Source organism: Rhipicephalus microplus, chromosome X (assembly GCF_043290135.1).
Source record: "Rhipicephalus microplus isolate Deutch F79 chromosome X, USDA_Rmic, whole genome shotgun sequence".
NCBI lineage: Eukaryota > Metazoa > Arthropoda > Arachnida > Ixodida > Ixodidae > Rhipicephalus > Rhipicephalus microplus.
The window spans coordinates 21,520,054-21,542,045 of record NC_134710.1 but is presented as its reverse complement, the minus strand read 5'-3'; the positions used below and the strand labels follow the sequence as shown (position 1 = coordinate 21,542,045).

At 43.7% G+C, this 21,992-nt stretch overlaps 1 protein-coding gene across 2 annotated transcripts in view; it reads left to right on the top strand.

Moving 5' to 3' along the window:
* The window catches only part of LOC119175599 (uncharacterized), an 89,993-nt gene that overhangs the window by 46,507 nt on the left and 21,494 nt on the right, over positions 1 to 21,992 (top strand). For both annotated transcript variants that reach the window (XM_037426501.2, XM_075881942.1), the window contains one exon: positions 20,636 to 20,707. In XM_037426501.2, the coding sequence (XP_037282398.2) occupies positions 20,636 to 20,707 (72 nt within the window). The remainder of the gene's footprint in view (positions 1 to 20,635; positions 20,708 to 21,992) is intronic.

The window sequence follows — 21,992 nt, the reverse complement described above, 5'->3', positions numbered from 1 at the left end:
AAAGCCTGCAACGAAAAGGCATGCACACTAGACCACATTCTCTGGGACTGCGGTTCACTGGGGCCCGGTATTAAGCGTGAACGCTTCGAAGGGCTCATCAGATCACCAGCTTATGACAATCAAATCCTGGCTGTCCAGTACGACCACCACAGGGCCAGGAGGCTCGACCTCCCTGTTCCGTCATGGGAGTTGCCAGGCTAACGCATTCGCCTCATGTACAGGACAAAGAAATAAAGTCTTATAGAAGAAAGAAGAAGAAAACCCACTTTTGTTGATGAGCTTCATGACGGCATTTTCATGTTATCATTACGGCATCCGAATAGTCTGCTCCTTCTACTAGGCGGCTTCAACTTTCCAAATATAGTTTGTTCTGACGCACATTCCAATTGACATCCTTTCACCGGTGCGGGAGACGCATTTTTGAATTTGTGCAATGATTTTAACTTGTCCCAGCTACTTACACAGTCATGGAAAACAGAGGCAACCATCACAGTACCTCACTGTAGCAACCACAAAATATATCCGAGACTTTAACCGAGCAGACTTCAATGCTCTTAATCATGATATCTCTGCTTTTAAAAGTGATTACATGCACAACTTTTATGATCACTCTGTAAATACTATTTATTCGAAGAAAAGGTGCTATCAGTCATACAAAAATATGTGTCACGCATAGTCATCACATCTAACCTGCAATCTCCGTGGTTCAGTCAATCCCTAAAACAACTGCGCAATAAGAAAAAAAAAACGCATTTATAGCTCTGCAAAAATAACCGGCACTCAAAAACGTTCGAGTAATTATCAAGCAGTGGTTACTTAATACAAAGAATCTCTCGAAAACGCATGGGATTTATTTCTCAATCTACATTACCACCTTTTTTAATTACTAACCCTAAGCGATTTTGTAATATAGTCAGCAGAAGAGACAATTCGTCAATATCCCTTAAAGATGCGAACAATCACATATCAAACTTTGCAAGTCTGGTAATGTTCTAAACTAAGCACTTTCTTATCCTTTTTCAAAAAAAAATCTGTGTTCCGTAACTTCCACTTATGCCGGTACTGATTTTTTAACAATGAACCCTATTGTCATTGACGCTGCTGACGTACAAAAAATAATACAAAACCTAAATGTTTCGTCACCACGTGGTGTTGATATAAATTTCAAGAGTTTATTAGTACTAAAGTGTATGGTGCTATCTCACTAACAAATTTCAGCAATTCTTTCAGACCGGTTGCATTCCGAAAGACTGGAAGGTAGGGAACGTAAATTCTTTGCACAAGTTTGGGGATAAGCATGCTGCATATAAACTAATCTCACTGACGTGTCATTCAGGTAAAATAATGAAACATATTATTTGCTGTCATATCACATCTTTTCTACAGACTCTTCCACATCCTTTTTTTAGCAGATCACCAGCGTGGATTCCGCCAGTCATTTTCCTGTGAAACACAACTTTCGACATTTAAACATCACATAAATTGCATTATTGACAGAGGTTCTATTGTCGAGTGCATATTCCAAGACTTCTCAAAAGTTTTTGACAAGGTATCACATCAAGTGTTTCTAATAAAGCTCAGAAAACTTAACCTTGGCCCTAATGTTCTTGAATGACTTCACTCTTTTCCGATTGATGGTTTCCAAGTTGTGACTCTAAATAACACTCCATCCACCAGTTCCGCTGTTGAATCAGGCGTGCCTCAAGGCTCTGTGCTGAGAACTTTGCTTTTCCTCATCTACGTAAACAACTTGCCTGATAATCTATGTTCATAGATTAACCTGTTCGCTGATGACTGTGGTATTTACGGTCTTGTTAACAGTGACTCTGAGTCTGTTATAAACTGGGTTCGTGACTGGACTAACACGTGTTTGGAATTAAACACTAACAAATGCCAGCGCATGCTCCTTTCGCATCGTGATACAACACTTCCCTCTTATCATCTTAATGATAGCTTCCTAGAACCTGCGTCATGTTGCGAATATCTTAGGCGTACTCATCTGTTCTGATTTTTCCTGGAAGATGCGTGTAGCTCAAGTAACCAAAAACGCTAATCGCACATTGGGCTTTATAGGCCGTACTTTGTATCTTTTTTTTCCTCTCTACTGATATTACTTCTGTATAAATCATTAGTGCATTTCAAATGAAATATGCTGCATCTGTGTGGAAGCCGAGTCAAGAAACACTCATTCATCAGCTTGAATCCATCCAGATTCAAGCTGCTCGTTTCATTCTTTCCAACTATCATCGCAACTCCAGCGTCACTCTCATCAAAGCAACTTTATCAATACTTGAGGTTTAAACACGTGAAAAAATACACGGCGCACAGGAAAAGGACGTGAAAAGCACTGACTTTCAGCTAAAAGTTTATTGACAAGGAGGTTGTTAATAAACTCGAGCGAAGAGAAAAGACCGCGAAAGAATGACAGATGTAAAGATAAGAATTATTATCAGCAATCGCTGAGCCTGCTACGCCGACCCTCGCAACTCAATAAACATAGATCTCTTTCTCACAGAGCACATGATGGCTTGCTTACGCATGTGCTCTTTTCAAGCGCTATCTGAGCAGCCTCATAGGCTATATGCTCCTGTTCTTTAATCTTGCCGAGAACTGTTGTCTTTTCAAACCTTTAGTTGGGAGCACATTGCTGACGCCACACATATTGAGGGCAGCAGATAACACTTCATATTTAAGAGTAAGCACAAAAAAAATTTGCACAACTTTTCGATCCAATAAGCCCAATCAGCCTTTTGGTTAAGTTTATCAATACCTCTACCTTCAAAACGTAGGAAAATATCTCACCTCTGCCTGTAACACAAGTTATACCACGAAAATTCGGTTCTCAAGAATAAATTGATGACCCCTTCTTCTTATGCATTCAACCGCACTGACCATCGTCGTAAGGTTGTCATTCCCACATGCCACACCAACAATTTTTGAAATTTATTTATTCGCCGTACGTCAGCAAGTTGGAATCGCCTTCTCTGATCTGTAGCCGAGATTACTAAAGACTCTAAATTTAGGGCTTCTATAGCTAACCTGCTGTCATAATTTTTAGGATGATAGTATTTGCAGTTTCAGTAGCCCTTTGTCTTCATTTTTTTCCTTTTTACACATTTGTATCTTGACATATGCTGCTGCAACGATGAATTTTTTCTTCATTGGCACATGCTTGTGCTTGAGTGTTCTTTAGTTTGCTTCATTTTTTTGTAATAGACCTGTTATGCTTTAATTATGTCTCCTAAAGACCTGTTTTTATGTTCCTTTACCGTGCACTATTTCTTGTTGGTTTTCTTCCATGATCTAAGCAACCCCTAATGTTTCGATTTTTGTGCACGTTGCGTAAAAAATGTATATCACTCCCCTCTGTAATGCACTCGGGTCTTGAGGGAACTGAATAAATAAATGAATGAATAAATAACTAAAATAAAAAAGTAAACAAATAAATAAAATTTTTAGATTTCAATCCGAACGACAGTGCTCCTATCCACAAAAACAGTGCATCAATCACCTGTATAAGTAACATGCAAGAACATTAGAAGTTAGTTAGGCTGAAATAGAGAGAGTGAATAATAAGCACCAATTGGTACAGTTCTGTGAACTTTTCAGGTAACTGAGAAATTTACCATACTGAGTAGTTATTTCTGCTCCTGGCTGATGGCATTCGTGGCCTTACACATGCAATACATATTTAGCCGCTATCTCAGACTGGCCCGATGGAATGAGATTATTTATATGGTTGCACTTTGTTGACCTATTGGTACTTAGGCTGTGCTATCTGAGCAGTGAAATGCTTATTGTAATCTTTAGTAGTCAAAACATTGCTGACGCCACGCATATTAAGTGCAGCAGATAACACTCTTCATACTTAGGAGTAAGCACAAAGATTATTTGCACAATTTTTTAATATTGCTATTGTATACAATATTTTTGAAAGCATAACTTTGTCAGAATGAAATGAAAATATTGCATTAAACATCACATCTCTTCATCAAATGATATTTTGTTATTTTAGCACCTAAATGGTATAAGACCTGGAATGAAAAATAATGAAGTTGCTTGGAGTAGTTTGTAGCTCATTTAGAATAGGTGCAGTCAACTGAACCTCTGCTGCTCCGAGAACCACCTACATGATGCATGCATACTTACCATGTGCAGCAGCTCCTGACTTACCGTCCCTGAACGATGAACCACTGGATGCTGTACAATCTGCGTGGAGAAGTTGGAAAGCGGAGTTCAACGTTACACTTTAAGCAGATGTACCAACTGTCTTCAAGTGCAGTCATCTGATGTTGTTGGTCAAGGCATTGCCCTATGTATATGTTAGCGACTGTATAAACAGCACAAATTGGTTATACTCATTCAGTTGAACCAACAACTTGCCATTTCCCAAAGATATGCTCTGTGAAGGCGTCAAAGTGTCGGTGACATCAGGCTCGGTAGGACTTTCAAGTACAGAAAGACAAAAATTGTGGGTGCACATCACAGTAAATGAGGAAAATTAGTTCAAATGTGTTGTGGCTTGAGCGATATGTTTATCCATGAACTTAGCTTGTATTAGCGCGGTAAATATGAAATAGAAAAGAGAAAGACGATACCGACGTATAGAAAGGTAGGCGTTAACTTAGCGCCTTCCTTTGTTCACGTCTGCGCCATATTTGCCTTTTCCATTTCATATATACCGTGCTAATACAAGCACAGAGGTAATAAGCACTAAGAAATCTTTTCTGTCGTTGGAAACTTTTCGTGCCTGCATGCTCGTGCAACGACACGAAGCTCACCGTGCATAATAATAAAGGTGGTAAAACTATTGGTGAGCGGGGGAAATCACAGAGCAGCAGGTCCTTTACGCCTTCAGGCACGCAATAGCTCAGGTGGGAAAAATTCCGCTTAGAACATGCCACCTTTTCGCGGGCGGCGATTGCGGATGCTGCCACGAGCACGTACATTAGCACATAGCTGCCAGTTGTGTGGCCAGCCGTCATTAATAATTATTACAATTACGTGCAGAGTTTATCAGTGGCAGGTACGTCGTCCTTACCTCTGCACTCTTTTCCACCATTCGTAAGCACACGCAGCAACAGCCGACGCACAGCCTGTGAGATTGTTCATATTTGTAAACGCAACACAAGAAAGTGGTACCTCTGCTTTCCACGACGGTGTGGCCGAAATACGCGCTTCGCAGTGGTGACACAATTGCCAAGGAAATGTAGAGAGTGCTAAAAGAAATCGTTTTTGGTACTGGTTTACTGACGTATGCGTAAACAACTTCGGAAAGGAACTCACGCCAGGCATTCAAGTGTTTCATTCGCAGATCTGACATTGGATCTGGCTTGGCGCGATTCGAGTGCTCGCACCGAAATTTTGGCGGCCGCTCCGGATCTACCAGTGGAATTCGCCATTGTACACAATGTTCCCTCGGCATTTAACGAAATGTTGCACGTGCTTCTTTCTGCAATGGTGTTCTACCTAATCACCATTAGTCTTCTTTCAGAGGCTAGATAGCTTATGAGCTCCGTCGCGGTAGTCTAGTGGCTAAGGTACTCGGCTGCTGACCCACAGGTCGCGGAATTGAATCCCGGCTGCGGCGGCTGCGTTTGCCTCTCCATCGGAAATGTCGTAGGCCCGTGTGCTTAGATTTGGGTGCACGTTAAGATTCCCAGGTGGTCGAAATTTTCAGAGCCCTCCACTACGGCGTCTCTGATAATCATATGGTGGTTTCCAGACGTTAAACCTCACAAATCAATCAATCATTGGATAGCTTGTGATGTGCACTGAAAACGACTTCGATACCGAATTTCTGCGAAACTTTGTTTAGATTGTGTGACAGTTTACCAACATATGAAACAATCACGATGCTTTTTGTGACAGATTTCTTCTTTCTTTTTGGTGATTTTCGTGTCGCCATCGTTTTCTCAGCAAAATTACAAAGCAAGGTCAATAGAAAACCTGCTTTTTGTAGCCCCTGCAGTTACAATTGAAAACTTCCATTCACCTAGTGGTGGGAAAATCGTGACAGCGCTGCCGACAAACAGGATTTTGTGAGGCCACGTTTTCGAATAACGCGTTCGATGCTCTACCACTGAGCTGTCACGGCGGCTACGAGGCCACGTTTTACCGACTTAGAATGTAACATGGTTGTTAGTCAGCGCCGTGCTTGTGTCTTATCCTCTTCGTCCTGTTCCAGCGCTGTTTCATCTTTCCAAATCAGAAGTCTGATCAATGTGAACATCGCATTTAAAAAGGGAGGGAAACGCCCATGTACTTTATTATGTGGACGTATTTGATGTCTGCCCTAAAAATGGGGCACGTATTTGAACACACGTATTAAAAGGGAAGTGTTGTCTTACTGCGGGTTATTATTGCACACATGGTTTTATCTCTATTAACTATCATACCATATTTGTTGAAACCATTCTCCAATAGTTGTTAAATATTTGTCGAGTTTTACTTGGCCTTCTGTTGTGCTAGTAGTAGAGTATATGATGTTGTCATCTGCATGGAGCCTCAATTTAATGCCTAGTTCCATATCAATCTAAATGTCATTGACGTACACCGGGAAGAGTTTTCGCCTTAGTACGGATCCCTGGGGAACGCTAGAGAACACGTCAGTCCGGTTAGGCTTGGCATTATCAAAAGAAACATACTGGGTATGATGGGAGATGAGCAACCATATAGGAGACTATTTTCGAGTTAACACCAAATTATTCAAGTTTTTTTATGAGCAACGAGTGCAAGATGGAGTCGAATGCCTTAGAAAGATCAATAAATATCGATTATATCTATTGTATAAAATAATAGTCGTAGTAAAATCATGAGTAATTTCTACAACTTGTGTAGTCATCGAAAGCTTCCTTCTAAATATGTGTTGGTTCGGGTAAAGCAGATTATTATGAGCCAAATAGTTTATAGGTGCTTGATTATTGATATGGTCCAATAATTTGCAGCATGTGCTTGTCAGTGATATTAGTCTGTCGTCGTTTATCAGTTATTTGTTGGTAATTTTACGAATAAGAATCACTTTCGCACACAGCCAGCCACTGTTTCGAACAAGGAAAATATTTTGTGCTGAAAAGGGGTTAATTGAGCAGCATATAGCATTTAAGAAATGCATTATATATTTATGCAAATTTAGCAGCGTCCGTGTGAAAACTGATTGGAAGTAAGTGTTTATAGCATCTGCAATAATTCGTGAGTCTTCAGGAATACTACCCGATATTGCCATTTTAGTCATGCTATCTTGCTTGGATAACTACTTCCCAAATTTTAGGGGTTGGTTTGTGATAAATCAAGATAAATTATTTGGGAAAAAACTCATAGCTTTGTTGCAAGGGCGAAGCAATGAACGCGATAGCAACAAATTGGAACGTCACACGCAGAATGGCAAGCAGATGAAAACGTGCCTCACGTTTCTCACGCACAAATGATGCACGAAGCGTACTCACAGATAGAGAGTAACGTGTTTAGGCGTCTCAGTTGTTCGCTGTGTCTGAAAAGTGTGCCCTTTTTGCAAACGAAGACAGTGCAACGATTGCAGTGGCCTTTGTGCACCTGGTAACAACATAATCATTCCGGTAAAAGCCCTAGGCCAGCCAAGACGCACGGTTGTTCTCTCCCCCCCCCCCCCCCGAGATTAGCGCGCGCGTTAGCGTCCACTCTGCTCCCTCTCCACGGGGCAAAACACGCGTGGGAGATGAGAGCGCGCGCCACCGCGTCGTGATGATGTGGCGACGCGTGCTCAGTGCGCCATCTTGCTAGTAGTGCTAGAAACACGATAGTTCCACCCGAGGTGCCCATCACGAGCGGTGAATGATAGATATAAATAGCTTTCCGTTTGAACGTTTGAGGAGGTGTTGTGGTTATCGCATCGCACTTCAGAGGTCCCACGTTCGATTCTGCACGCCGGAGTCTTTTACTGAAGTATTTCTCTTTCTTACGTTTTTTATATATATAGATATATATACATATAAAGGAAGTTACACCAGCCGAAAAATTGAGTCGAGAGTGTCCATATAATTGCTATCACAGAAAAAGTTGTGTTTTGCCCTCTCTATTTCCGTTTTTAAGTGGCGCCAAACCTTGTTAAGCACAACGAATTTATTTTATATATTTGCGTGTTCGTTCTACTTTTCTTTTAGGGTGGCTCTTCGTAACTCATGGTGTTCTGCGTTTAATTCTGTTTGTCCGCCGCGGTAGAGCCGCGGTTACGGTGTTGTTGCTGAACCGAATGTCGTGGTTTCTGTCTCGGCCGCGGTGGTCGCATTTTGATGAAGGCAAAATGGCTGAGACCCGTGTGCTGTGTGATGTCAGTGTAGGTTAAAATACGCCAGATGGTGAAAATTTCGGCGATCCTTAAGCTTCCCCTTCATATTTGAAATCGATATTGATATGCTATCCCGCATGCGTATTTCAAGCATTGAGTGCGTGAAATCTTATCTAACTTGCTATGCACCCACTAAGTGGCCTTGAGAGAATAGGAACAGTAACATGTGTGCCTTCTGTAGGGGCCGATTGGCTCTAAATGAAGTCGTCCTGAAAGTCGCATGTTCTGACGCCAGATGGAAATGTAGGCTTGTACCATGCAATATTACTACAGTAGTTCATGTTGTATTGGGAAACATGTAAACAGGACGCACGTGTTTGCCAAGCATGAAAGTTACTTTCACCGAGTTTATAAGCAGATAAAGTAACTTTCACTTTGTTCACAAGCAGATGCATGGCTGGGTGGTAGAACACCCGCTTGCTGCGCAAACAATTTGGGTTCAATTTTTTCATTATTTTATTTGCATATTTCTCGATTTTTCGGTCACGCACAAGGTCATGATTTTTCGCTCTCAACCAATGACGCCGACGCCATCACGGATGCCGACACCAACACCGACGCCGGCCCCGACGTGGACACCGACACTAGAATTGCTGCGAAACAAGCTCTTTAACAATATCGCGCTAAAATTTTTGGAGTCCACCACTACACGTATCTCACAATATGTCATGGCTTTAGAATGTATAACTTCAAATAATACCCTTATTGAATTCTGTTTGCTTTGGTAGGTAAAAAGGTTGATTCAAGAGGCGTAATTCTGGATTTTATTTTGGGCCATAGATATTCGACAACTGTTTACGTATTGAAAAATCATGTTGTAATGCCTCAAAGAAGTCACAGTATAGTTTCTAAAAACGAAAAACGAGCCCATAAATTTACACTATCTTTTATTCATAGCGAGGGTGTCGTTCCAACAGAAGACGTTTTGAGGTGGCGTGTGAGGGTATATTGCTCAGCTGCCATCTAAGATCAAGTACTGCGTGTCACCAAATAGGCTAAAAAGAGAGTGCGTTACTCGCCATAGTGGCAACAGGCAGCGCTGACGCCCCCACGTTCAAATAGACCGATATGCTTTATAAAAACAACGGGGATGACCGCCACTGTAGCTCAGCGCTAGAGCATCGGACACGTTATTAGAAGGTTGGAAGTTCGGATCCTACCGGTGGCAAGTGATATTTTTATCCATTTTTATTTCTTCACATGTATGCTACGATTACTTCTATTAACAAACATCACCAATACTTTATCTGGCATCATTCTCTGTGAGTTTTATTTATATATTTTCTTTCTAAGAGATAAAAACGTGCCTTTAAATTTACTTTCCTCGGAAGTTGTAAAGGTATTCGTCTACTGAGAACTGGTAGTAACCACGGAACCTAACGATGAAGCTGAAGACACTAGAAAAAATAAGGATCGAATGAAGCACGTTTTGCAAGCATCCTCATCATATATGATAGTTAAGCCCTTCCACTGCTGAGGTATGTATGTATGTATGTATGTATGTATGTATGTATGTATGTATGTATGTATGTATGTATGTATGTATGTATGTATGTATGTATGTATGTATGTATGTATGTATGTATGTATGTATGTATGTATGTATGTATGTATGTATGTATGTATGTATGTATGTATGTATGTATGTATGTATGTATGTATTTATGTATGTATGTATGTATGTATTGTGGGCATTTAGTATACCAATCCTCTTCATCTGTACATTATCATCATTATCATGTGTTGCTCATGCATCCTCATCGTTGTCACGTAGCATCATCATCTTGGTCCGATCATCTCAGCTGTCGGCTGCCGGTTCTTCGGGCCTAATAAAGGTATTCCACACCAAGACTCCATACGTGGTGGAGCGTGCTGTTGGATCCCCCGCCATCCTCTCGACCACTCTACCCCCTGGAGCTACGTTCAGGTCGCCGCTTGGGCCAGGTGTCCGGAAATATGTCGCACCAAGAAGAGGTCAGTGCTGCAGCCGTTCCCACTCCGCCACCGCGTGCCGTGCCTTTTAACGTCATTAACAGCCTCCAGCGTGAGCCCCATCCCTTCGCTGGTATGCGCGGGGAAGATGTGGAGGAATGGCTGGACGATTTCGAACGGGTCGGCGCTGCTAACCAGTGGGATAACACCTACAAACTCGCTTACGTGTCATTCTACCTCACGGGTGTCGCGAAGACGTGGTTCCTCAACCACTTCATGGACATCCCCGACTGGTCAGCCTTCAAAGATCAGCTTCGCCATGTCTTTGGCACACCGGCTGTCCGTTCAGCTCTCGCAAAGAAAGCTCTTGCGACTCGGAAACAGCACATCGGGGAGTCGTATACATCCTACATCGAGGATGTCCTTTCACTTTGCCGCCGGGTTGACACCCCAATGACAGAGTCAGACAAGGTACGCCAGCTTCTTAAGGGCATTGGACCCGTCGCATTCAATGCCCTTGCAATCCAGAATCCGGCTACCGTTGCTGACGTTGCGACAACCTGTCAGCGCCTCGAAGAACTTGAGTCGATGCGCCTACAACCGGACAGTGACGCGGCCCGTATTACGACTGATCCAAACCTACGAGAAACGATAAGGGTGATAATACGCGAAGAATTAGAATCAATGGGATTCACACTACCTTCAGTATGTACCATTCAGCCTTCTTCAACGTCATTGCGGGATGTCATCAGGGAGGAGCTTACGTCCATAACCCATATGGCCCACCTGCAGCCCACTGTCGATCGTACTCTCCCATCGTTCTCGCATGCCGTCGCCGCACCATCAGGCACCGTCAGCTCGACGTCGCCACCACGAACGTACGCGTCGGTTGCTGCCGCACCTCCCAGAAGCTTTCCCACGAGCTTTGCATCACCACCGCCTGAGCCATCATCTGTCCCTCTCACTGCTCTCTCTCCCGGTGCATCTAACACAAGCTACCACCCTCCTTATCGATCGACTCGCCCTACGTGCTATTATTGCGGCTATCGTGGTCACATTTCACGCTTTTGCCGCAAGCGCCAGCAAGATGAGCGCCGAGGGTACGACATATGCGAACGAGACTATATCGCAGGAGCCTTGTACCAGGGCCATCGTTATTCGTCACCGCCGCGTCGGTCTCCATCTCCGCCAGCATCCGGTGAACTGCGCAGTAGTCTTCGATCAACCAGACGCCGTTCACCATCGCCCTACCGTCGCTCCTCTTCTCCTCTTCAGCCTGCTTCCCTCGCTTCTGATCGGCGTCCGGAAAACTAAGCAATGCAGTTTTTGGAAAACAAACTGCATTCCTACACAGTACTCCAATTCCTCCAGCGCGCCCTTACAATATGATTGCAGTCTCAGTTGAGGGAGTAGACGTTGATGCTTTGGTGGACATTGGGGCTGGGTTTTCTATTATTCGTGCTGATTTGTGTACCCGTCTTCGAAAAGTCACGACGCCTTATGATGGACCAACACTGGTTACAGCCCAGGGAACGATGATTCGCCCTTCCGCTCTCTGTACTGCCCGTGTGCTAATCGACGACATTCTTCATCACATACAATTCGCTGTGCTATCCCCGTGCTCCCACGAACTCATTTTAGGCTGGGACTTTCTTTCGTCTGCTTCCACGGCTATTTGTTGTGCACAACGTGTCGTCCATCTTACTGACACAGACCACTTGCTTAGTGACGAAACCTACAGGCCACTTCGACTCATCGCTGCTGTAGACATCGAGTTACCCCCGAACGAACATCAATTAGTCACAGTTTTGTCCAACGACGTCGACTCTGGTGACATTTTGGTCACTCCATCGCCCCGTTGCCTTAATAAAGGCATAGCTCTCGCATCAGGCGTGGCTCGCTTCCACGATGGATTAGCTGTCCTCGCTGCTACGAACACCACACCAGATAAAATTTTACTGCCGCGGGGCACTACTGTCGCCTGCGTTGCCGATCTGGAGCCTGTGTGCGTCGTGCCTCTTACCCCTGCCTCCTCTAAAGGCCATCCTGGAGATCATGCTGCTTCCTCGGCCTTTACAGCAGCCATCAACAAGGACTTGACAGACTCGCAGAAGCAGCAGCTGCTTGATTTGTTGCAAAAGCATGCAAACTCTTTTGACGTTCATTCATCCAGCCTGGGTCAGACAACTGCTACAGCACATCGTATTCAGACCGACGGAACATCCATTGTGCATCGTCGTCCGTACCGCGTCTCCCTAGCCGAACGAAAAATCATTGAGGAAAACGTAGACGATATGCTGCAACGGGAGATAATCCGACCCTCAACCAGTCCTTGGTCGTATCCAGTGGTTTTGGTGCGTAAAAAAGACGGTTCCGTACGATTTTGCGTCGATTACCGAGCACTCAATAAGATCACTAGGAAGGACGTATATATACCCCATGCCACGTATCGACGACGCCCTCGATTCTTTACAAGGTGCTGAATTCTTTTCAAGCCTCGACTTGCGTTCCGGCTATTGGCAAATCCCCATGCACGAAGAGGACAAAGAAAAAACTGCGTTTGCAACCCCGGACGGCCTATACGAATTCAATGTTATGCCGTTTGGTCTATGCAATGCGCCCGCAACTTTTGAGCGCTTGATTGACACCGTACTGCGTGGCCTGAAATGGAAGACTTGCCTATGTTACCTCGATGACATTGTTGTATTTTCATCGACGTTTCCTCAACATCTGCAACGCTTGGACGAGGTCCTGACTTGCCTTGCGGGCGCTGGTCTTCAAATTAACACCAAGAAGTGCCATTTCGCCAGCAGATCTATCAAGGTCCTCGGTCATGTTGTGAGCAAGGACGGAATTCGTCCAGACCCTGAGAAAACTGCTGCGGTGCTTTGATTCCCTCGCCCTGACAAGCCGAAAGATTTGCGAAGTTTCCTTGGTCTCGCCTCTTACTTTCGGCGATTCATACAAAACTTTGCCTCCATAGCCGCACCACTACATAAGCTACTTGCTTCTGGTACGCCCTTTCAGTGGTCTCAGGAATGTGAATCGGCTTTCGACAAATTGAAGAGTGCCCTCACGACCGATCCTGTACTTTCTCACTTTCACGATGGTGCACCGACCTTCCTCCATACAGACGCTAGCGGCCACGGTTTAGGAGCCGTGCTCCTCCAGCGTGACAACTCTTCGCGAGAGCGAGTCGTTGCGTACGCCAGCCGCGTCATCTCCGCAGCCGAGAGGAACTACACGATCACCGAGAAGGAGTGCCTCGCCATCGTTTGGTCAGTGCAGAAATTTCGTCCCTATCTTCATGGCCGCCATTTCACCATCGTGACCGACCACCATGCTTTATGTTGGCTTTCGACACTCAAGAACTTGTCGGGACGCCTCGGCCGCTGGATTCTACGCCTACAAGAATATGATTTTGACATCGTATACAAGTGTGGCAGAAAGCATAGCGACGCCGATGCTCTCTCTCGCTGCCCACTACCAGCGGCTCCCCTCAGCGTTTCCGCAATCACTTTGCACAACACGCCCTCGGAGACCACGTCTACGGCGGTTTCCTCTCTCGCCTCTATGGACCAGCTGCCTTCGGACGACTCGCACGATTTTTCTTCTCGACAGCTGGCTGACCCATACTGTCGACGTATTATAGCCTACCTCACTGGCAGTTCCCGTCCACCTAATGCGAGGCTCCGTCGCCAACTCTCGCAGTTTAAGCTGGACAACTCGGTGCTGTACCGCAAAATTTACCATCCTGACGGTCAGCGCTGGGTTCCCGTTCTACCCCGATCGCTTCGGTCCGAAGTCCTCAGAGCACTTCATGACCATCCGACGGCAGGTCACCTTGGTTATCACAAAACCTACGATCGCCTTCGAAGTCGGTTTTATTGGCCAGGTATTACCACTAGTGTAGCTCGGTACGTTGGGTCCTGCACTACCTGTCAATCTAGAAAACTACCCACATCTGCTCCAGCCGGTACACTACAGCCTCTTCCGTGCCCAGCCACACCCTTCGAAGTTGTAGGCATCGATCTTTATGGCCCCCTTCCAGTCAGTGCTGCTGGAAACCGATGGATAGTAACAGCCGTTGACCATTTGACGCGCTACGCCGAGACGGCATCCGTCACTACCGGTTCAGCTTCTGAAATTGCCGATTTCATCCTCCGAGCCATTATACTGCGTCATGGTGCTCCACGTGTATTGCTCAGTGACCGTGGAAGGGCCTTCCTTTCACAACTAGTGAACGAACTTCGCGCTTCTGGCACAACTCACAAGACTGCCTCTAGTTATCATCCCCAAACTAACGGCCTCACTGAGCGATTTCACCGCACTCTTTCTGACATGATCGCCGCCTACATTCAACCAGACCACAAGAACTGGGATGTAGTCCTACCATTCGTCACTTTCGCCTACAATACGGCTATTCAGCGGACAACCGGCTACTCACCATTTTACCTAGTTTATGGACGCTCCCCTACTTCTCTCCTGGACGTCTCTTTCTTTACCTGCCATGTGAATTCATCTCCATCCTCTTCAGAGGAATACATTTTACGGCTCGCAGAGAGCCGCCAACGTGCTCGTATAAACACTGAAGCCCGACAGCAAGACAGAAAGCTGGTTTATGATTAATCCCATCGTGCTGTATCCTTTCAACCTGGAGACGAAGTGCTTCTTTTGACGCCTATTCGCACACCTGGTTTGTGCGACAAATTCCAGCCACGGTTTATCGGGCCGTACACAGTTCTTGAAGGAACTTCACCAGTGAATTATCGCGTGACGCCACTTGTAGCCCCAGCTGATCGCCGTTATCGAACTACTGAGGTCGTCCATGTCTCCCGTATGAAGCCCTTCATGCGACGTTCTTTGTCCCCTTGACTTCCCGCGGCCAGGCTGGCCGCTTTCACGTGGGGGAAATAGTGTGGGCATTTAGTATACCAATACTCTTCATCTGTACATTATCATCATTATCATGTGTTGCTCATGCATCCTCATCGTTGTCACGTAGCATCATCATCTTGGTCCGATCATCTCAGCTGTCGGCTGCCGGTTCTTCGGGCCTAATAAAGGTCTTCCAAACCAAGACTCCATAGTATGTATGTATGTATGTATGTATGTATGTATGTATGTATGTATGTATGTATGTATGTATGTATGTATGTATGTATGTATGTATGTATGTATGTATGTATGTATGTATGTATGTATGTATGTATGTATGTATGTATGTATGTATGTATGTATGTATGTATGTATGTATGTATGTATGTATGTATGTATGTATGTACGTATGTATGTATGTACGTATGTATGTATGTATGTATGTATGTATGTATGTATGTATGTATGTATGTATGTATGTATGTATGTATGTATGTATGTATGTATGTATGTATGTATGTATGTATGTAAAGTTGTAAGCAGCTGCATCAAATGGTCATTTACGCCCTTGTCCTGAGCGTAATCAATGGGAACTCCGTATCCGCTCACCCTGTTTCGAGAAGGAATGCAATTTTCAAGACTGACATCTCTCAGACGACTTGCCCTTATCTTTGATAAAACATGCAGAAAACAATTTCGCTTCTATAACTTGTCAGCCGACGATGTTGCGGTCGTCATGGAAGCGTCACCATCGAAGTTATGCGAGATTCGTTTTGCACCGTCAGCCCTCCGCGACATCCACGTTCTTGAATGCTTGGTAAACTGCAGTTCAACGGACCTTTTCTAAAATCGCAGCGCCGCCCCTTCCCCTGGTGGGTCGGCGCTGGAGCATTAGGGGAAAGTGGAGCGCTGGCTGGTGGAGCAGACGACGCTTTCCCGCTTTCGCGTGCTTTGATCGCGGGCCACGAGTGGTTTTGGTTGGTTTAAGGTGCTGCTTTTTGTAAAGAAAGGGCTACGTCAGACTGCTCTGATGTTCATGCTCGCAAAAAAGACTGCGTTCTTCGCCCCAAATACACATAATCATCCCTAAACATGTCGAAGAAGAAAGAAAGCGGTGGACACACTAGGCCGGTTTTTAGATGTTAGAATACGCGAAAGTCTCCGGACGAATTCATTAAGGTGAGAGCCTTAAATACATCATTAAAAACTCACAGGGTCTCCTAGCCATTCACCAAAGACGATTCAATGGCAACGGCTACCTTCAATTTTTTCTCTGTCCACGTTCTGATCGTATACCCCACCAGTCCACGAGGCAGACGTAGCCAGACATTATTTCGGGGGGACGGGGGCACCTCTATGATTTCAGTAGGGGCACCCCCTGAAAGTGGTTATTTTTCTCTTTCTATGCCATGAAAAGAAAAATATCGGGGGTAGGGGGGGGGGGCTGCCACGCCATGCTACGCCTCTGCCACGAGTGTCAGCAGGGTGTTGTGAGTGCAAACCAGTCTTGCATCACAGCTGGTGGAGGGGGAGAGCATTGGTGTAGCTTGGGTGTGGTCAAGCACTGGTGTGGCTTAAGGGGGGCAAGTGCTCTTTTGCAACCCCCTGCTAACGCCTATGCCGGCCATTCACACCACACTTAGTTAGCAAGCTTTCTGCACCTATGGAGGTTTGCGCTGCTTTCAAAATCGGAGGTGGTGCAAAACTCATATCGCATTGCCTCCATGATCAGACCACCTTTGACCAAGCTCAGATGTCCGGCGATAACATGATCACGTGAAGAGACGTGACGTTTAAAAGACGTCACATTTTTTTTTGCTATGTATGATCTGTCATATATGTTTATTTATTTAGACGTTTATTTCATAAGCAATACTGATCATGAGGAGTGAGAGAAAAGCTGCTTTTATGCAGCTTGACAAAGCTCTCACCCCGTGTATCTTGGGCTTCAGTTAGCATTTGGTCACAGACTCTATTATACATCTATGAAATATATGCAATTTATTAAAATAACGTGTTTACACACTATTATCATCAAAAATTTGACGTAAGCATGTGGGAGGTACTAGAAGAATAAGAATGGGGTGGAGAACATTTGGCAAGCACTCTCAAATTATGACAGGTAGATTGCCACTATCCCTCAAGAGGAAGGTATATAACAGCTGTATCTTGCCGGTACTTAGCTACGGAGCAGAAACCTGAAGACTTACAAAGAGGGTTCAGCTTAAATTGAGGACGACGCAGCGAGTAATGGAAAGAAAAATGTAGGTGTAACCTTAAGAGACAAGAAGAGAGCAGAGTGGATTAGGGAACAAACGGGGGTTAAGGATATCATAGCTGAAATCAAGAATAAGAAATGGACATGGGCAGGGCATGTAGCGCGTAGACAGGATAACCGCTGGTCATTAAGGGTAACTGACTGGATTCCCAGAGAAGGGAAGCGGGTTAGGGGGAGACAGAAGGTTAGGTGGGCAGATGAGATTAAGAAGTTTGCGGGTATAAAGTGGCAGCAGCAAGCACAGGACCGGGTTAACTGGCGGAACATGGGAGAGGCCTTTGTCCTGCAGTGGACGTAGTCAGGCTGATGATGATGATGATGATGATGATGATGATCATGATGATCAAAAAAAGTAGTACAAAAAGAAAACAATACAGTGAATAAAGAGTGCGTGATGCTGCATACATATTTATACAGTAGCAAATTGTGAAACATTTCAGTTTATATAAGAATAAAAAAATGAACAGTCAGAAAAAGTAGAATACAGCATATAATTATTGTTATATGTAATATTGATTGAGCTGGTCGAGTGGGCAGTACCCTATATGTATGTTCTGTGCATAAAATATTTAGCATTCTAGGAGGAAGGAAGGAAGCAACAAAAGGGAGAAGGCAGGGAGGTTAACCAAGCATTCTAAGAATGAGACAACACAGCCTATGAGCTGGTTGAGTGGGAAGTACTCTATATGTATGTTCCGTGCATAAAATTATTAGCATTTTAAGAATGAGACAACACAGCGTATCTTCACCATAGTTAGTTCTGCTGAGAGGCGCATCCCAATATTCAAGATGCCTAGTGGTATAGCTACGCGCGTTTACTTTTAATTTAGCCAGGGTGCGTATACTATGTGTGTATTTCTTAATTTTATTCCGTGGTGCCAAACTTAGTTTAAAATTACAGAGGTTGTAGGTGTTGTCGTCATCACGTGATGATTTTTTGGTTCACTCGACGCCACCAACGCGGGACGCAAATGACAAAGTTTCACGTTTGATGAGACATCTGGGCTTTTCGCCTTAAAATAGAAATTTATCGTAGCTGGCTTTGGCCTCCCATGGCGGCGTCGTCAACAAGTGTGATGCAAAAATTATCGCGTGATGGTGTCACCATAGGACGTCATCGGGACATCACAGATCACCGGAATGTGTAAGGTCATCATGAGAGTCTCATGATCACGTCATCACACGACGACGTCACTTTGCACTGCCTCTGTGATCGCCGCACTAATTACGGAGCCCGAGCAAAACCAGCTGAGGTGCTGAAAGTTCGGAATGCGTCCGCTCATATAGCCCGTGAAAAACCGCATTATATGCAGAAAATTTTCCAATGGAAGTGGAAAAAAACCAATAAATTGACTGAAGAAAAGAAAGACGGCTTTCGCCTTTAAGTCGCCTTGGGAAAATGCATAAGAAAGCCTGCAAAATTTTATTGCTTTCTGGCGTTTCTTTTTGCACTCTTACGGCATTTCTTTTTAGTTGTTGTTGTTGTTTTTGCATCCCCGTGTCAGGGCAAAGAGAATAGTTGTAGTTTCATTGCTAATTATACAAAAGTGACACTCGCCGTCAGTTTCTTTCACATTGCCAGCTGATGTAAGCGTTGCTGCGGCCTTCCGTACCTTTCCCACACTGACTGAAGCTTTCGCCAAGGCTTTTAAATTCAACTCACTATTAACAACCTTGCACAGCGTTACTTATGAACGTTTTCTGGCTTAAGAACAGTGACCAGGTACAGAGTGCCAATTAGCATTTTAGGAAAGTTTATGCTTCAGAATTATCTCTGCTTAATACGTCTGTGACGAGTTTTACATGTTTTTTCTATGACCCTTTTGACAAAGATTACAGGAATGGTCGTATATTCTGGGCAGCTTGGAGAGGCATCTATACAAACGACAAATTACTTAATTACCATAATCGTAAACTGTATTAGAAGAAAGGATCATGAGAGCTCCAAGAGTAAAACAGAATATTGTGATAAATATGCACACTAATGCTCATTTTGTGATGTTTTTTCCATTGTTAACAAGTCACGACCTTTTGCGCAGTCAGGTCTGAAATTCTTGAGTAAATTTCCAACTCACAGTCGTGAAAACAGGAACTAGAGACAGCATGTTTTGCGCTGTGTAAAAACAAACACTGCATGCCAAGTGAAATGTGCACATTATTCTCGCTTGATGTAGTGCAACACAGCGTCGAAATTATGCAATCTTCGCACCCGACAGCACTAACTTGATGTCCGTTCTACGGATATGCTGGTAGCTGATTTTTACTGCTCTCGACGTCCCAAGTGTATCGTTTCTCGCGCGCAGCATTTGAAACAGGCCATTAGCATTCAAATTTACGCAGCATAGTGGGGCTCGAATAAGGGTGGTATTTGACATTAACTATCATGCGCGATGTGCCACGGTCTTGCACTGCGTATTGTGCGGAAGCATATCCCGAGTGATAGTGCCCAACATGTAGTTATAATAAAGAAGTGGCATGGTCAAACGAGGAAAGCTTCCGCTACGTGGAAATACGACCAACAAAGCATAGGGGACAAGCCAAGTAATGTTTCCGATTCCAAGTCATTAGAATATATGCCACCAGCACAAACGTCTATCGGTGTTCGTTTTTTCCCAGTGCCATCGAAAATGGGAATACACTACCCACACATATTGTTGAGTGCACATAAGCAGAGGCTTTTGAACATTTGGTTAACAACTGTTTCGTAAAAATCATTGTTTGGTGTGTTGAAGTTTTGCTTTGTTTTTGTCATGCTGATGTTGATTATTTTCTATTTTTTGGGTTGTTACTGTTGACATTTGACATTATTTGAGTGTTTTATATCCGAATTATTACATGTATGTACCCCTTTCCTAGGTTAACACTATGCTCAAATCAATAAAGTATTTATTTAAATGGACCTTTTTGCTACGTGAGCATTTCAACGAATCATCATTAAGTGAAGAATGCTTTGTGTTGGCTGGCTCTATCTTGATCTGGGTGTCCATCCGTTGTGAGTACATATTGAAACAGGGTTACTACGCGCAATATTCCCGCAATGATGCGTTCGTATACGCCCGAGCGCAGTCAACGCTTCCGCAAGCAGACAACACTACGCCGGCGGTCCGGCTTCCCATAATGCTTTGCGGCCGCCGTAGGTGGCGCGCGCCAATTTATAGAAAGGTCCATCGTATGAAAGGATGCACCAATTTGAAGCGCCGATTTGCTTGCCCACCTCCATGCAGAATCTACCCATTGAACTGTCGGCTCTGACGGTACCACCCAAGATCCAAGTGCCGCCATCCAGTGAACTGAAGGTGAGTTCACGTGTCATGTTACATATAGCACAAAGTAAGAGACGTACGTATGTGCTGACGCCGCTCATAAAAGCACGTGTACTTTTTGACTGGTGTGAGGTACAGATATCATGCAGGGACTGCCCGAATGTTGTCGCCGAATAATTTAAACACGCATTTTATTATTTATTTATTTATTTTTACATACTGCCAGTCCGAATGGGGACTATTGCAGAAGGGTAAACAAAATACACAATACACATACAACTATATACAGAATAGATACACTCGCAAGTACATGCAAAAAAAGCGACACTAACAGATATTGTATGATGATACATGAAGAGTTTCCCAACCTAAGTCTGGCAGATATGCACGAAAATATTATACGACGTAATCCGCTCATAACTCTGACAAATTCAAAAAGTAACCACAAGCTGTACAAGCGAGAAAAGAAGCATAAAAAAAACATAATTTCAGCTATGAGTGTCGCCAATGGGGTTTTTAAGTAAAGTAAACAACTATTCAAATCTTTACTATTAGTCAGACAAACGGGCAATGTATTTCATTCTGTAATTGACTGTGGGAAGAAGGAATACTGGAAGCAGTTGGTGCTAGAACGATATTCTTGTAATGTTAGTGGATGTTTATGGCGTGACTGTCTGGTTTGTGGAGTAGATATCAATCTCGAGCTGTCGATGTTTAGCTGCCTATGAATAAGTTGGAAGAGCATTTTTAGGCGTGCGAGTTTAGCGTGATTTCGTAATGTTAGTAGCCTGGCTCTTGTGATCAGTTCAGAGGGTGAGTCGAACAAACTGTATTTATTATAGGCAAATCTAACTGCTTTTCTTTGTACCCCTTCTAGCTTGTTATTTAGGTTTTTTCTGTGCGGGAACCAGACTAAGTTGATGTATTCTAATATTGGCCGAATTAAGGTTTTATAGGCTAAGAGTTTTGTTTATGCAAAACTGTTTGTTTATGTTTATGCGGTAGTTGAATAACGTATGACGTATTAAAATAATATTTCAATTCGAAGGTGTAATGTAACACCTCTCACAATGAACTAATCGTTCAGCCGCACGAAATGCACTCATATTTACTTCTTTTACGGTATATATATAAATATAAATAAATAAATAAATAAAGAATAAATAAATAAATAAATAAAAAATAAACAAATATATATATATATATATATATATATATATATATATATATATATATATATATATATATATATATATATATATATATATATATATATATCTAACCACTGTGGTAGCTCAGTGGTTAGAGCATCAAACGC